Here is a 19,014-nt window from a genome sequence, read left to right on the forward strand (position 1 = left end):
AGCACTTGTTTAATTGAGCATTATGAAACTTAGAATGTTTCTTTTGTCTTCAGAGACTGGGTCATTTGGGCAGAAAAAGGTCATTCAAATTATAGAATAACATTGTTGACTGGCCTTATTTCATACATAAATACTATAGAGGTAATATTTTCTACTGGATCAAACCTGGTCAGAATGCTTGTCAAATCGTAGCAGACCAGAAACCTTGTCAGCATGTTTTTTTCAAGGAAATTCATATTTAAATTTGGATCATCTAGGCCACATATTTTAATAAAAGAAGTAAGATAAGTAATTTATCTTTCTTTTTTTATTTCTTCACAGCATAAACAAGTAATAGTCAACAAATACAGTAAACAAAACAAATTTAGCACAACCAGCACAGGTCTTACATTTAGCACTTTTCAACACATTAGCACAACGTTTATAAGTCAATATTTAAACAAGCAAGTCTGCTTCTTTGTCGTCTGTTAGTCTTCTGTTTCTCACCAGCGGTCCACGATTTCGACTTGACACGGAAATGACGTAGGTCTGCAGCATGGTCCTCGTGCAACATTGGCTTGTAGCTGATTGGATCACACAAACCCTGAAATCATAAATGAAATAAAATATTAAAGTAAAGATATTGAATGAAATAAATTGCCTTATGGAATGAGAACATACTTCAATTTTGTCAATTTAAGAGAATCTGCTGCGAAAGATGCTATTAATCGAATAAAAACAAACGCTATTCGTATTTTTACTTAGAAAAGCTATATATATGATCCTCATTTTCGTAAAGCTTATGTCCATAAATAATGAAATCGTAAGGAACTGAGAAAAAAAACTTTGAAAAGTAAACTGAAACAGATGCGCTTCCTAAAAGTAGTGACGAGCGTACCAACCTTGTGTCCAGTAAAGAACGCCTTGTAGCCTCCGTCAAGCAAGTAAATCTCTGGGAAGATCAGGTGAGGATATCTGTGTTTGTTCAGCTGACGATCCTGGCTTCTCAAGAAACGGTACCTAGAATATAATAAGCAATAACATGATTTTATTGGCCTTTTTCAAGTTTTTTAGAATAGTTATGGTTACTTAGGGATTATTGTGATGTTTCATAGAATAGGTAACAATAGAAATTATCACAGTGTGTAAGGAGAGGAGCTTCTTAATGCATCAATTTCTTAGTTATTCAGTCTATTCGTTCGAATACTTACATTTTTGGTCCTCTCTCTGAAGAGAATTCACAATGGAAGATCAGTACACGTGAATGCTTTGACGTCGACGCCTCCTGGAGAAGTGTGTTGACGGCGTCCTTGGTGTACAGGTTTACAGCACCCCGTATGTGACCTCCCTCGAACTCGTACGGGTACCGACAGTCAACAATGGTTACTTTCCCAAGTTGTTTTTTATATCGCCCCTCCACAATGTCCGCCATTGTTTCTGGAGAGATGGACTTGAGGTCGCTGTGTTTGCCAGGAATTGTGGGTAAGGTATAGCAACGAGTTCCGTCAGCTACGAGTTCATGTGACTCTAATCGTTCAACAGCTTCGATGATATCGTTGGAATCCTATAATTAGAAAAATAACAAGTTAAACAGACATTCAAAATTGTGATGAATAAACCCAGATATGTAAAAATAAAGAGCACTTTATAAACTTGATTTAATATATTCTGTAGTTAGTGGAAATATGATAGCAAATAAATAATAAAAACATGTTGAACATGATACTTACCGGAAGTATAGAACTGTTCCTAAGTTTCTTCGTGGCGGGAGATTCTACTTCAAGACTGTCGTCTGCTTGACGTTTTCCAGAAAACAAGTTTCTTCTCGCGTCTGATGTTTGGTGTTTCAGTGACTTCCGCGACGGAATCTTTATCTGTAAGGAGAAATAAATACATAATGAAGTTACAAAAATGTTAATGCCGTAATGATGTTACAGAAAAACATAATTATGTAGAATAGTTACAGTGAATAGTGAATGCTGCAAATATATTTTATTTGAAAAATAATGTGTGCGGAAACTATCGTGGAACAATATTTTTTTCAATATAATGAAATTAAAATGAAAAATGTTTGCAAGTAGGAAACTTACTGAAAAATCGGCTCCAGAGCCTGGTGACTTGTAAAGCTTTCCATAGGGAGTGATTACAGCTTCGATCTCGTCCCAGACTTCACCGGAACTTGTCTGCACCGGGGAATCTACAGCGTCTTCAAACAAACGAAGTCTGAAACAGAGAAAATATTGATACATAACAAATAGAAGAAACACATGTGAATTAATTGCAAAACAAATAGATTTTTAAGATGAAATTATAGAAAGGACTCGTATAGCAAATGCATTGAGAATTCGCGAACAATTTTGTTTAAATGATTTTTTTTTGCACAATATTTTATAAATATATTTATGAATGATAAGCATCTAAATTCGACATACCTAAAAGACATGATTTTGTAATTCCAATTTCTCAAGAATATAAAATATAAAGTGATATCTAATCTGTGTATGTGTTCTGTATATATCAATTGTTGAACAAGTTATGACTGTGAAATGAAATATTTTCCCTTATGTACTTTGCTAGTAGAGAAGATTGGCCATTCTCATAATTATGAACTAATAATTAAAGTTTCCGATATAGCTTTGAGCTTGTTTTGCCGAGGCAATGATTTTAAAGAATACATGTGAAAAACACCTTCCGTTTTCCTGTTTTCACAACTTCTTAATTACAATTATAGAACACGTGGTTTGTACTCGGACATTATCCGGCTTGTGTGACAAGGTGAACTAAGTAATACATTTGAATGTGTCAATGCTTTTTTCTTTTTATTAATTGCAATTATATACCAAAATGTTCATACTTTTCATTAATGATATTGTTGAGTAGTTCACAATATCCTGGGAAACACATCTTAAATCATATAAGGCCATTGAATATGTTTTGCGTAAAAATAGGCGTTTAATCAAATAAAACAGTTTCAGTTTCAGTTTCTAGTTGAAGAATACTGTAGATAAAAGGTCATTTTATTTAGACAATGGAAAAAGATCCGCTTCGATGGCTACATACTTTTTTACGTTTTACCAGTCAAATATAGGAAATAAAAACATACCCAAGGAAATTTCTTTTAAAAGACATAACTGCTCTAAAATTTTATATCTTGATAAAAATTCCGTCTTTAGACGTACACGGAAATCTGCATTTTCAACGAAACCATGATTTTCACGTGCTTTCCGTAGGACAGATAAATTTGTACAGAATATCTGCTATTCCTAAATTGTTCCCATGATTTTCATGTGCACACAATATCTGCTATTTCTGCTATTTCACGGTTTCAATGATTTTCACGTAATTTCCATAAACTGATCTTGTGTAGGTTACTAACCGAGTAGGAGGTGTTCATGAATTGAAAATACCCGCGTTCGTGCGAATCGGGGTGTTACCGCACGAGCGCGGGTATTTTCAATTCATGAATACCGATCAAAGAGGTAAGTAACTGACTTACACAACCTTTTTTTTAGTTTGTTAGTTTTTATTAATTAGTTTATTCATGTCTTTCCTTCTCCCAGTCAGAAAAAAATTGATTGTGGGAATTACTCTTACTTCAGCAGGTAAATTGAAATGCGTAAAAAGAAAGTCCTGCTAATTCGCCGATGTAATTGCATTTTTGTTAGCCATTATTTGTTCGAAGCTTTCCTTTGTTTCATTTTACTGAAAAACAAACAACGCACCAGTATGGTCTCTGTAACATCAATATTTCTCTTTCTGAAGTTCATATTCTCTGAAGTGATATGTATCCGAAAAGGGTAACGTCTGTTTTTTTAATTTGTTTTTTTTTTTTAATTTTGTTTTTGTTTTCTTTTTCTTTTTTAATGCACAACTTCACACTTCGGTTGCATGTTTATAAAACATTTTCATGATAAACCTAGTTTTGGGCTCTGCACTTAGGGTTTCGTCGTGGTCGTGGTCGTGGTCATCATCATCATCATCATCATCATCATCATCTAGCAATAATAATTAAAATGCTTATCTTCTTCTTCTCTGTCGTGTTAAGTACTTAGTCATGAATGTATCTTGTAGGTGAAAACATGACGATCGTAATTCAAAGGTCAAAATTTACAAAATTAAAAAAAAGAAAAAAAAAATATATATAAGTATACATTTGTAAATGCTACCTGACGCAGGTATTGTCTATTGTTCGTAAGTATTGATCTGGCACTCATTAATCTTCGCCAGTATTTTCGGTGGTTTCCATTATTTTACGAAATATTATCATACTAAAATTACCAATACAAATAACCAATGGCACGGTGGCATAGTGGTAGCTGTCTGACTGCCACGCACTTTACCACGAGTTGATTTTTTTTAATTCAATGTAATGTTGTTTTCGTAGTCACTTTTACTCTTAAAATATCTGCGTAACATATTTCACGAAATCTGACTGTTTTCTCTTGTAGATTTATAGACCATAAGGTTTGATCAGTAAGTATTGCAATATTTCTACCGATAAAATTTGGGGGAAAATAAGTTGAACCAAAAATACAGTTTAGCAGCTAAACGTTTTGTCCGCAGAGCTATTGCACATGTGACATTATGAAAAATCATAAAGAAATATATACGCATTATTTTAACTTCAAACACCAAAAATTAAGTAACAGAAAATATAAGGAATATTCCCGAGTGTCAGGTCAATACTTACATACAATAACATGACATTTAATAAACATAACAGTTTGGACTCATCTAACATTCTTTTCACGTGCTCAGGTATGGTATGATACCTGTGCACGAGCGCAGGTATGGTATGATACCTGTGCACGTGCGCAGGTATGGTATGATACCTGTGCATGTGCGCAGGTATGGTATGGAGGTATTCATTTTGGTTATTAACCCGCAGAGAACAATAGAACAGTTGTGTAAAGTTACAGAATACCTGCTTTTCGTAGTGACACGTGCTGTCCGTAGACAGATATATAAATCTGCTTTTTCGGAGTTACTGTGATTTTCAAATGTTTCTGTAGACATATGTGACATGCCATGACAAAATGGTCCCAAATGACATTTTTATGGAAACTGAGTTTTTTACATTTTCTGAACTGTAGATGTGTCCTTAACATAAATTCAAAATTTTAGACCTGCATGTTTTAAAATAACAAAGTTACAGCATTTTTTTGTACAATAACTCCCTATCGCAAACTTGCACTTTTTGTTTAATAATAATGACAAATACTAAAATCATGTACTTTTATCACATATTTTAATTTCATATTTTGCCATCAATATCAAAAGTATTTAACATGATTAGTACAGTTGATAATGCCTACTTGCTATAAATATGCTATTTCATATTTAAAAAATTCTAATAATTCAAGTTTCCATAGCAACAAAATACAACAATTGCTTTAAATGTCAATTAAACAGACATTTTAGCCTACATCTGATGCAAAAAAAAAAAGAAAGTAAATTTAAGATATATATAAGTTCTCTAGAAGAATATGAATGTGTGTTTTTTTTCTGATTTACATTCATCTCAAAAATATCTAAAAGCAATTCCATAAATATCTAATATTTGTAATGTGTTATTCAACTTCAAATATAAGATGCATTGCTCAATGACAGTGTCAAATGAAAATCAAAAGTATCAGTGATGAATATATAACATTAAATTGTTTACATAATTATAATTAAAAGTCATATTACTCTGCTATGAAAGCAGCTATACTTAATACTCAAGTTCTGTTTCCATGGCAACAACATTTTTTATAGAATAAAGGATTCATTTTAACATCTTCATTTTTTACATAAATTTTCAAGTAAAAGTATCATTTCAAAATATTCTTCCCGGAGGGTAGCTTTTTTCAACATATATAGTTGCATTAAATATATCTTCACTAAAATATTTAATAATTAGGTACAGTGTAACTTCCGAAAACCGGACCTTCTGAAAACCGGAAACCTTTGAAAACCGCACGAAACTCAAGGTCCCGTTTTTTCTGTTCTTATTTCTATATATTTTTATCTTCTGAAAACCGGAACTTCCAAATCCTGAAAACCGGACGATTTCTGAAGCACCGTTTATATTTAAACACTAAAATTGACTTCTGAAAACCGAACAGCAAAATATTTGCTGGATTAAAAGTGTCACGTGATAATCCAAAAACGCTGCCAACATGTTCTTTTGTTTATCTATTAGCAGTGCGCGTTTATTTTGACACACTATATAATCACAATGATCATATGATGCAAAAGTAAGGAAGTAATCTGTGATAACTTTCATTCGTATTCAGTTTATGAAAACATGATGAATTAAAGATCTTACATGTTAAAAACTTTCTTAATGTTTGAACGAAAGAAAGATAGGTGTTTTCATTGAATTAGTTACGTCGATTAAACTATGCATTATCAACATTAATTAAAATTTAATGTTGAAGAACTCGGGACTCCAAAGATGGTAAAATGTAAATGGAAAATGTTTGCGTAAATGCTATTATTAAAGCTATGTTGTTTCTTTTTATATTTGCTATTTATGTATTTATTATCCTTAATGTTTGTAATTCATTAATTAATCAATTAATTAATTTTTTATATGAAATTGTTAAATTAGTCCTACGTGTAAGAAAACATAACTCTTTTGCACCACGTCCACTTTGCCTACAAACTTTCAAACTTCTGAATTCCGGAAACTTTCAAAAACCGAACTTTTAAGCCGGTCCGGAGGTCGTTCGGTTTTCGGAAGTTACACTGTAATTACTTCTAATGTAGAAAATCATCAATAAATATATTTAACTTTGCTTAATGTATAAATCAACTGCGTATGTAGAGCTAAATTCATGATTTTATGCCATGCAGTACTAAACAGTAGATTGTTGAAAAATCTTCCAGTGTTTTAGAGGATTTTCACATTTATACTGTGTTCAGCCTTACATACAACCAATGCATAGTACTGTTGACACCATAAACTTGTTCATTCAATGTTTACATAAACTATATGTAGCATTTGTTCATATTCAAATATATGGAATTTGGGTCTAGTACATCTTTAAAAAATCAAAAACAATTTCAAATTAATGAAAATTTCAGAAAATACCAAATGAGCTGTGCTCTTTCTCTGTATTATTTTAAATGTTAAACACTTTTTTTCCATTCATTCTTCATTTTAAATGACTGAGTTTTCAATACAATAACTTCGGCACTGCTAGTTTTGAGCATACATTGCTGTTGCTGCACAGGGGCGCTGTTTCATTATGCAGGTACCACTGTCGACTGGCATCCAGCTCAGGAATGGTAATACAGTTGGAGAATTTGCCTGTCATGCCAACCCCCTGCCTAAAATATTAATCTCCGTCTCTGTGTTGAAGTTATAATCCTTCAGGAATACTTTACCAGGTCATGCAGAAGACATTCTGTAATTATAAATGTATCAAATATTTAAGACAAAGAACACTTATAACCTTTTTTTATCAATCCTGAAAAACAGCTGACCATAAGACATGCCACACTTAATTACATTAAATTACATTTTAGAATTTTATTACAGTAATGACAATCACTTTTCATGCAAAATTTCAACTATTGCACATATTCTACATCAAGTAAGGGCCATGATTTTGATCTCATTTTAACAAATAGTTCTTTAACCTGGTTAATAGTTATTGTATTACAATTGTTATTTCTGTTGAACTGGCTTGCAGTGAGCTAGACACTCTTTAACAACACAAAAACGATCAGAAAATATGGTATCTTAATATAAGTGGCCTCTTTACAGACATGACCTCTGCAGCAAGTTTTATCAATACTTGATTATTACTAAAAACATAATTGCTTAAAGAGGCTCACGCCAAAACATGTTCAGGACTGAATTCTGTATGCTCGGCCTCCATCAGGTTGTACTCCAAGTCATCATGTAGATCCATCTGATAACAAGCCACATTCCATAACTAAAATAAGGGTATATTTAAACAATGAATTCTTAGACAAAAACTTTTAAGTAGCAATAGTGTAGTCCTTAGAATATAACATAGAATCACTTTACTGAAACAATTAAATGCCAGCTACTCAGTTGTGCACAGACCCGTTCTTGCACAACAGACATGAGTTTTCCGTGTTTTTTTTTTGGATGCTTGAACAACTCGTCTTACACGCTGCAATTTATGAAGGAATGCGTATATTCATACGCCACTATGATAAAATAGTGCTTTTAAAAAACGAATACGCCATGCAAAAAAAAAAAAAGAATCTATCACTAGTTGTTACCCTCGAACCAGATATGTGTATTTCCATCCGCACCTTCAAACAAAGAAAGATTCTTTTTTTAAGGTAGCCATGATTTCGCCTTATTTTTCATAAAAGTGCACGGAAAAATTGTTTCTTTATATCAACTATGATTTACATGTCTTCTCTGCAATATGCACGGAATATCTAGTTTATTGTATGAGGCCAGGCTGTTTTAACTTTGGGTTAATAATATTTTGTGTTTATACATATCTACATATCAATTAAAATAAAGTTTACAGATTAGAAGGTACATAATTATAGTACCAAATAGCAATTTTAAAGGACTGGACAAGAATTGTTTTGATATATCGCTTCCAGTACATCGAAAGTGCTCAATGATAAAACTATTTTTATGCATTTCTGAGTAACTTGTTTGTTATTATACCTTTAGAAGGTGACATTGTCCGTAAGTATTGACACTCAATAATCTTCGCCAGTATTTTCGGGTGTTTTCGTTAATTTACGCAATATTTGTATCCTGGAAATACTTTATTATATACATATATAAATGCTGTAAAAAATCGGTTTGTATTTCACAATTAAATATGAACAGACAGAAAAAAATTCCGTATTGTACCTTTTAAATTCCGAACCGAATACAGCATCCCAGATAGAGCTCCTATTATATTACAAAAGTAACATATACAGTTAACCGATGACACGATGGCGTAGTGGTAAAGTGTCTGACGTCCACGCACATTACCACGGGTTCGAAATCACTTAGACCGTCTTTTAATGTAATGTAATATTACCGGTAGAGCCTACTTGTTTTATTTTTTACATTATTTTATGCATCAAATTTCACGAATTTTAATTGTTATCACTTGTAGTATTTATTTTCTGTAACGCTGGTGACAGGTAATTTGTCTTTTCATCTAAGATACTTTTAAAACAATTTTACCCCACCCACCTAATATACTATGAAATAGTACTGGATCTCTTTCAGAGATCTACGATCTCTTCAAGGGATCTAACCTGCATATATATTTTATTGATTGAGCTTCAGACACCTGTGCTTTAACAGAGACAAGCATATTAGAATTCATTTTTTACAACGGGTAAATATGATAACTTTTAATAAATTAACCATAAATATCACAATACGTTTGATTAAATAAGTGGTAAGTTTCCATTTAAAATTTTGGGGAAAAATATGGTCAGACGTAGGACTCGAACCCACAACACTGATATTGACAGCAAAACGCTTTGTCCACACAGATACCTCCGACAGTATATCAATTAAGAATTATATATGTAATAGCTATATCGCTATTTATGTTTGGAAACCGAAAATTGACTTTCGGAAATATACGGCATATTCATGAGTGCCAGGTCAAGTTTACGGACAATAGTGAATAATTTACTATTCACTGTACATAACACTTATTGACCGGTCAATAGTCAAAACTTTTCATGCAATGGTTTTGACTGTTTACTGACAAGTCATTCAATACGTGTCTGATTATATCATTAAATGACATCAGAAATAAATATTTTTTTCTTCAAGTTGTGACTTTTCCCAGCAAAATTTAGTAGTGAACTATCTACCGGTGAACAGCACAACTATGGATCGGCGATGTATATGAGGAGCCGTGTAATAACATACAATACAAACTTCCTGGTGCTGTCATAGATAGCCATGCCAATATTCCAAAAGCAGATCATTTACCGTATGTTCAGAAACAGAAATTTTAAAAGATATCATACGGTTTCTTAAAATCTTTTTTTCATGCTTTCTTACAAAAAATATATATGATAAATTTTAATTTGACAGTGCCTTTTTTGTATCCCAGTTCTATTAAATTTAGATTCTTAGAGTCACCAGGCATTAAAATGTTATCTATGTGCGGATCGAATACCGTAAGTCGGGTATTACATTACGCTGTTTTAGTTTCTTCATTGTGGACCTAATAAGTATACTTGACATTTTGGTGGCATTTTCAAGAAGATATTTTAATTTAAGAACATAAGGCTAGTAATCTTTTTTTTTAAAATGGGCCTGGCTATGTGTAATAGCTCTCAGAAAATCGCAAATTTTATATACTAGTAGAACATAAAGCAAATTTATTTACTACTGTATACCCTATAGCGGAGGCCACTCTGACTATGTTGTCCCTACGACGATTTCAAGCGTAGCGTACAACTGAAAACAGCCAAGCACTAAACAAGTCGTATCTGCATCCTTTATGGGTGTTGTAATGTTCACTGTAGTTGCACATGTTGCTAGTAGATCTACAGTCGAGGTGAATGCGTCAGTTCAACTTAAGGATGTAGGAACGATTTTTTTTCTAACGTTAAGAATTTGTTCATACTCTGTGAGCTTGAAGAACATTAGTTTCCAAGACAAACAAGAGAAGAAAAACACAGCTCACCGAACTCGGTTTAATTTTATAGAGAATTTTCTTCACCCACTGTTTATGCATTTCTGAAGTTTTGTAAAATTGAAAAATAGTGGTACTTTATAAAACGTATAATATCCCACTTAATGTTATAGGGATTTCAGGTCTTACAGGTTGATATGAATATAAGGTGATGTCAGTATTATATAAGCATAAATGCCGCTAACAAATCTCTTTTATTTTTACATGTTGACATAACTACTCCACCCACTTTATTTTCAATTTTTGCAGCTTTAATGACACACAAAAATGCTTCAAAATGGAAATAAAAAAGTGGGGGTCACCGTGCTTATAATGATAAGCTATAACTGAAATAAAAGTTTTTAAGATAGCACTTTATATTATCTAGAAAAAGTAAATTAAAACAAAAAGAACAAAAAATACCAAAATTCACCAGTTTTTAACAGTTTTTTCTTAATAATTCTATTATATGTATCAGGCAGGAAAATATTAAAACCAAACCTGATTTACTTCAATAGATATTTGAAATTACCTACCCCTACCCCATTGTAAATCTTACGTAAATTTTAGGCAAATGCCAGCCAAAAATAAGGGTGATTTTTTTTTGTCGCAAAAAGTAGAATATATTCGGTTAAATGGTACATTATTAGCCATATTCTAATTATTTAGCATTAATTTTTGGCAAAACTTTTGTTAGAAAGCAATATTCAATGAAACATTTTTCAAAATGGTGGATATCCTGAAGAAAAAAACGCTCGTACATCCTTAAATGAGTTATGTCCTTAAAAGATATAATTTTAGACCGTGTGTGGTATTTACCCATTGCAGGATTGATTGAGCTCCTGTCTATAACATCAGCTAGATATTTGATTACGGTATTGCATTTATATACCCACGAAATTTGAAATACAAAACGAATACTAAACCTATGACACGGAAAAATATTCAATCAGCAATGACGTATTAAATGATGGTGTCGCGACCTTCCATGCACCAAAAGGTTCACCTTTTCAAACGAGATTTCAATCTCCTTTATTGGAAACAATAGTCAGTTTTGGCTGATACAACACTAGATGTTAAAAGGGTCATTAAAACAGTACATTGATTTCCAGGCCTGACAAAGTCAACTATAGTTGAATACAAACAGTGTAGATCAAGATTCTATTACATTACCAGGGAGAATACAGCATCAATTCTGCTGATATCTTTTATTTAAAGGAGTTAGATCCCTTTGATTAAAGATCCTCTGAAATAACCAATCTGAATAACCTACCTACCTACCGTGTTTGTTTTTTCCTACTCCCCGAATACGAATTTTAAATGGTTTCTTTCTAGAATATTATCTAAATCCAGAGTTGATGTCAATGAATTGAATCTAGACATTACACTATGAAATATGGCATGTCAAACGTTGCTAAATTTTATATGTATGTTATTATTATTGCATGTTTGTTATTGTTATTCAATGTCGTGTCATTCATATTCTAAAATTTGCTATTGTTATTGTATATGTCGTTATTCTTATGGTATGTTCGATATTCTTATGGTAAAAGTCATTATTGTTATTCTATGTTTCGTTATTGATATAATTGTTATTCAATGTCGTGTCATTCATATTCTATTGTTATTGTATATGTCGTTATTCTTATTGTATGTTCGATATTCTTATGGTAAAAGTCATTATTGTTATTTTATATTTCGTTATTCTTATTGTATCTTTGATATTGCTATTCAATGTCCTGTCATTCATATTCTAAGTGTTACCATTGTTATTCTATATGTCGTTTTTCTTATTGTATGTTCGATATTCTTATTGTAGAAGACGTTATTGTTGTTGTATATTCATTATTGTTTTTGTAAGCTTGATATTCTTATTGTATGTGCGATTTCCCGCGATATAAATAGCACAGCGACGCTATACAAATACAATCACATAACATAGAATAAGAATGACACGTTTTGTAAATAGAATCGTCAGATATTGAACAACAATGATGACTTTTACCATAAGAATATCGAACATACAATAAGAATAATGACATATAGAATAACAATGGTAATACTTAGAATATGAATGACACGACATTGAATAACAATATCAAAGATACAATAAGAATAACGAAATATAGAATAACAATAATGACGTTTGCCATAAGAATATCGAACATACAATAAGAATAACGACATATAGAATAACAATGGTAAGACTTAGAATATGAATGACACGACACTGAATAACAATATCAAAGATACAATAAGAAGAACGAAATATAGAATAACAATAATGACTTTTAGAATATGAATGACAAGACATTGAATAACAGTAACAAACATACAATAATAACAACATACATGTATAATTTAGCAACGTTTGACATACCATAATGAAAGGGATACCTGGATCAATTTCAGCGCCATCAATACTTCGATATACGAAAGGGAAATTTATGTAAACCAGATACATCAATGCAGAATTTCCAAGAAGGTTTCAGGGTCTATATGTACACAGTCTGGTAAAGTTGAATCCTTCTAACAGCTATCTGAGGATGATGGAGTAGACAGCGTTATCGTCTGCTCTGCAGACACAGATTATAGGACCAATGTAAGCAAACAGAACAAGATTGATTAACCTTTCATTAACGGCTTAAGTAAGAAATCCGTTCTTAAGCAAACTATTTATATTTCGGACCGGATTTTATCAAATTATTTGTGACGACAAATTAATCATACAGTAATTATATGGTTTATTGGAAGAAAAATGACAATCGATATGACTGCCTGAGTTTCAGTCCAATTAATTTAATGTTGAGCTTGTAGGGTCAGTGGGGGCCCCGATATCTGAGGCCGAAGTCAATGTGAATGTCGGTCAATAGATCTAAAAATAGAAAGATTTTTACTATGAAACCTGTTTTATAAAATCTAAGAAAAGACCCTTTGGAAGCATAAAACATAGCCAAGCAACATAACGGTAGGCTCGGTTTGACTGAGTCTATTCATAGCTTAAAGGGAACAAAGGACTTGGGTACACGATCGGTTTGCTCGCAAATATGCTACCCGTTAGATGTTTGCCCTCGGTCGATATCGCTTTTATCAGGTCTATAAATCCACATATCGACCTCACCAAAAGGCAATAATTGTATAATAACGTACGATAGTGCGATATTTAATCGCGCTTTCGTATAGCGGTTTTGCCTCGCATTTTATTGCGCCATCATGTTTTCGCCCTATATCCTCCATCGTATTTTCGCCTTCGCGGTCAGTGAAACGAGAAAACATGACACAAGATCGCGAAAACTCCATGCGAAAAATATCGCGTTTTCGCGCTATTAATATCTTGTTTTCGCGTTTTCACCCTACTGACCGCGAAGGCGAAAACATGATGGGAAATCGAGGGCGAAAACGCAAAAGCACGATTAATAGCACGAAAACGCGGTATTTTTTTTTTGCGAAACAACGCTGACCCTAACAGATCACTGTAATTGTGAGAACGGGCAAGCTAGATGATATGCAACCATATCTTTATATATCTTTACAAGGGCTGTTCATTTTTGAAAAAATACTAGCCCAATGATGAATTTAGCGAAAAGTAGGTTACATTCTCTCTAAAAACGACTACACAGGTTTAATCCACTCTTTGAATGCTTCAGTGAAGTTATCCCTAACGGAAAATCAAACTGCCAAACTTGAGTGAAATCGGTCGCCCTTAAATTATTACTTTTCTCAAAGTCCTAAGGGTTTTAATTTGTTGAATAAAAGTAATAAAACCAGGTATTATCTGCTAATAAAATAGAAAATATCGTAGAATGGAGTTTTAGCAAGTTACGAGCTGTCAAAACACAATGAATGACCTTTTCGTTTTTCGTGTAAGATATAGATAGTGTATCCGTTTAGTAGAAATTTTCATACATACACACCAAAAACTCTGTCTAGCTGTATATGGTGCATCCTGGATTAGAAATACTTCAGGATGATGGTAATCGTTAGCATTCAAACATAAGGATAATCTTCAACACTCCAGGATGAGGGCTATCGTCAACACTCGAGGATGAGGGCTATCGTGAACACTTAAACATGAGGATAATCGTGAACACTCGAGGATGAGGGCTATCGTGAACACTTAAACATGAAGATAATCGTGAACACTCCAGGATGAGGGCTATCGTGAATACTCCATGATGAAGATAATCGTCAACACTCCAGGATGGGGATAATCGTGAACATTCCAGGATGGGGATAAGCGTCAACACTCCAGGATGAGGGCTATCGTAAACACTCCAGGACGAGGGCTATCGTGAACACGTAAACATGAGGATAATCGTCAACACTCCAGGATGGGGATAATCGTGAACACTCCAGGACGGGGATAATCGTGAACACTCCAGGATGAGGGCTATCGTCAACACTCCAGGATGAGGGCTATCAACACTCCAGGATGAGGGCTATCGTGAACACTCCAGGATGGGGATAATCGTGAACACTCCAGGATGGGGATAATCGTGAACACTCCAGGATGAGGACAGTCGTCAACACTCCAGGAAGAGGGCAATCGTCAACACTTAAACATGAGGATAATCGTCAACACTCCAGGATGTGGATAATCGTCAACACTCCAGGATGAGGGCTATCGTCAGCACTCCAGGGTGAGGGTAATCGTCAACACTTCAGGATGGGGATAATCGTCAACACTCCAGGATGAGGGCAGTCGTCAACACTCCAGGATGGGGATAATCGTCAACACTCCAGGATGAGGGCTATCGTCAACACTCCAGGATGAGAGCAATTGTCAACACTCCAGGATAAGGGCTATTGTCAACACTCCAGGATGGGGATAATCATCAACACTCCAGGATGGGGATAATGGTGAACACTCTAGGATGAGGACTGTCGTCAACACTTCAGGATGGGGATAATCGTAAACACACCAGGATGAGGGCTATCGTCAACACTCCAGGATGGGGATAATCGTGAAATCTCCAGGATGAGGGCAATCGTCAACACTCCAGGTTGGGGATAATCGTCAACACTCCAGGATGAGGGCTATCGTCAACACTCAAGGATAAAGGCAATCGTCAACACTCCAGAATGAGGGCTATCGTCAACACTTCAGGATGGGGATAATCGTCAACACTCCAGGATAGGGATAATCGTCAACACTCCAGCATGAGGGCTATCATCAACACTCCAGGAAGAGAGCAATCGTGAACACTTAAACATGAGGATAATCGTCAAGACTCCAGGATTGGGATAATCGTGAACACTCCAGGATGAGGGCTATTGTGAACACTCCAAGAAGAGGGCAATCGTCAACACTTAAACATGAGAACAATCGTGAACACTCCAGGATGGGGATAATCGTGAACACTCCAGGATGAGCGCAATCGTCAACACTCCAGGATGAGCGCAATTGTTAACACTCCAGGATGAAGGCAATCGTCAACACTCCAGGGTGAGCGCAATCGTCAACACTAAAGAATGAGTGCAATCGTCAACACTCAAGAATGAGGACAGTCGTCAACACTCAAGAATGAGGGCAGTCGGCAACATTCCATGATGAGCGCAATCGTCAATACTCTAGGATGAGGGGGCAATCGTCAACACTCTAGGATGAGGGCAATCGCCAACACTCCAGGAAGAGGGCAGTCGTTAACACTTAAACATGAGGATAATTGTGAACACTCCAGGATGAGCGCAATCGATAACAATCCAGGATGAGGGCAATCGTCAACACTGCAGGATGACGGCAATCTTTAACACTCCAGGATGAGGGCAATCGTCAACACCCCAGGATGAGGGCAATTGTCAACACTTAAACATGAGGATAATCGTGAACACTCTAGGATGAGCGCAGTCGTCAACACTCCTTGATGAGGATAATCGTCAACACTCCAGGATGAGGGCAATCGTCAACACTCCAGAATGAGGGCAAACGTTAACACTCCAGGATGAGGGCATTCTTGAACACTCCGGGATGAGGATAAGGATGAGGGTAATCGTCAACACTCCAGGATGAGGATAAGGATGAGGGTAGTCGTCAACACTCCAGGATGAGGACATTCGTCAACACTCCAGGATGAGGATAAGGATGAGGGCAATCGTCAACACTCCAGGTTGAGGATAAGGATGAGGGTAGTCGTCAACACTCCAGGATGAGGACATTCGTCAACACTCCAGGATGAGGATAAGGATGAGGGCAATCGTCAACACTCCAGGATGAGGATAAGGATGAGGGTAGTCGTCAACACTCCAGGATGAGGACATTCGTCAACACTCCAGGATGAGGTTAAGGATGAGGGTAATCGTCAACAATCTCCATGATGAGGACAATCGTCAACACTCCGGGATGAGGATAAGGATGAGGATAATCGACAACACTCCAGGATGAGGATAAGGATGAGGGTAGTCGTCAATACTCAAGGATGAGGACAATCGTCAAAACTCCAGGATGAGGATAAGGATGAGGGCAATCGTCAACACTCCAGGATGAGGATAAGGACAAGGGTAGTCGTAAACACTCCAGGATGAGGTCACTCGTCAACACCCCAGGATGATGATAAGGATGAGGATAATCGTCAACACTCTAGGATGAGAATAAGGATGAGGGCAATCGTCAACACTCCAGGATGAGGACATTCGTCAACACTCCAGGATAAGGATACTCGTCAACACTCCAGGATGAGGATACTCGTCAACAACTCCAGGATAAGGATACTCGTCAACACTCAAACATGAGGATAATCGTCAACACTCCAGGATGGGGATAATCGTCAACACTCCAAGATGGGATAACCGTCAACACTCCAGAATGAGATAATCGTCAACACTCCAGGATGGGGATAATCGTCAACACTCAAACATGAGGATAACCGTCAACACTCCAGAATGAGGATAATCGTCAACACTCCAGGATGAGGGCAATCGTCAACACTTCAAGATGAGGATCTTCGTCAACACTCAAACATGAAGATAATCGTCAACACTCCAGGATGAGGATAATCGTCAACACTTCAGGATGAGGATAATCGTCAACACTCCAGGATGAGGGCAATCGTCAACACTTCAAGATGAGGATATTCGTCAACACTCAAACATGAAGATAATCGTCAACACTCCAGGATTAGGATAATCGTCAACACTCCAGGATGAGGGAAATCGTCAACACTCCAAGATGGGGATAATCGTCAACACTCAAACATGAGGATAACCGCCAACACTCCAGGATGAGGGCAATCGTCAATACTCAAGGATGAGGGCAATCGTCAGACCTGGATTTTGTTTTTTCCCATATTTAGGATTATCTTTGTTATGAAGTATGCATTTATTAGGCGATTGTTCACGTCTTTCCGGTAAGCGTAATTCATGAAACGTACCATATGAGTATGCCCGTATTGTATTGATGGCGGTAAGAGTGCGGGATGTTGTTAGACAGGTCCGACAAATGCCCGATAATTACCCAATTTAAAATCAGTTCTAGGTGTTATTGTTATAAGTAAACAATGAATGCTATTCACTATTTTTCATTAGACTATAACCATTTACCCTTTTCTTTAACAAATGAAAAATGACTGCCATATTATGTCTGTCACCGACATCGACTGCCATAATTCGATACCTATTCGATATGTAAATGATGTAAGTACAGTCATGAGCTGGCTTGGAATTGCTTTTCGGAAAAAAAGGCGGAAATCTTTGGATCAGATGACGTACTATAGTCTGTCCCACCTAATTTTAGACCTCAACTTTGGACTGATATGAAGAAATGGAATGGGATCAAAGAACATAAAACATGTTTTTGTGAATTAAAAAACTATAGTGTTGTTCTGCATGCAGTTATTCGGTGATGACAGGGAAGGTAATGTTTTCTCCTGTAAAGAGTTTTTTTAAATGCCAGTTGAAACGCAATATACGGTATGATATTAGCGACGTCACGGAAAAATATTCGCAAATATGAGAGTACGATTCCATATAATCATGCATCTTAATTTAGAGAAGCAATGTTTTGTTTATTTCATTTCGTTAACTTGATCATATAAATCTTAGATAATGACTACCGTAAATCTATTTTTGGATATCATTTCTTCAGACGAAAATGCCTCATAACTGCAGAGAGGCTTTTTTTGTTATGTTTGATTTTTAGCTTTAAGAGCTATCCTACTCGCCCCGCGTCCGCGTCAGCGTCGGTGTCCACGACCACCCTTTGCACTTTCACTTTTATCTCTGTTACTACTTGATAGATTTACTTTAAACTTAAGATAGTTATTCCTCATCATCACTCACACTATATATGACACAAGGTCCCTAACTCTGACACAGTTCATTAAACATTATGCACCCCTACCTTTTACATAGAATTTTGGTTAATTTTAATGTATTTTCGCTATGTCTCTGTTATCATTGTTAATAGAATGTATTT

General features: G+C 35.3%; 1 protein-coding gene across 1 annotated transcript in view; it reads right to left on the reverse strand.

Moving 5' to 3' along the window:
• Positions 1–307: 307 nt before the first annotated feature.
• Positions 308–19,014, reverse strand: part of LOC123563881 (M-phase inducer phosphatase-like) — an 81,713-nt gene continuing 63,006 nt past the window's right edge. Inside the window, exons 3-7 of the mRNA XM_053527110.1 lie at positions 2,070–2,202; positions 1,710–1,853; positions 1,191–1,543; positions 882–999; positions 308–583 (exon numbers count right to left, since the gene is read on the reverse strand). Coding sequence (XP_053383085.1) covers positions 422–583; positions 882–999; positions 1,191–1,543; positions 1,710–1,853; positions 2,070–2,202 — 910 coding nt within the window. The 3' untranslated portion in view covers positions 308–421. The remainder of the gene's footprint in view (positions 584–881; positions 1,000–1,190; positions 1,544–1,709; positions 1,854–2,069; positions 2,203–19,014) is intronic.

This window comes from Mercenaria mercenaria, chromosome 1, assembly GCF_021730395.1.
Source record: "Mercenaria mercenaria strain notata chromosome 1, MADL_Memer_1, whole genome shotgun sequence".
NCBI lineage: Eukaryota > Metazoa > Mollusca > Bivalvia > Venerida > Veneridae > Mercenaria > Mercenaria mercenaria.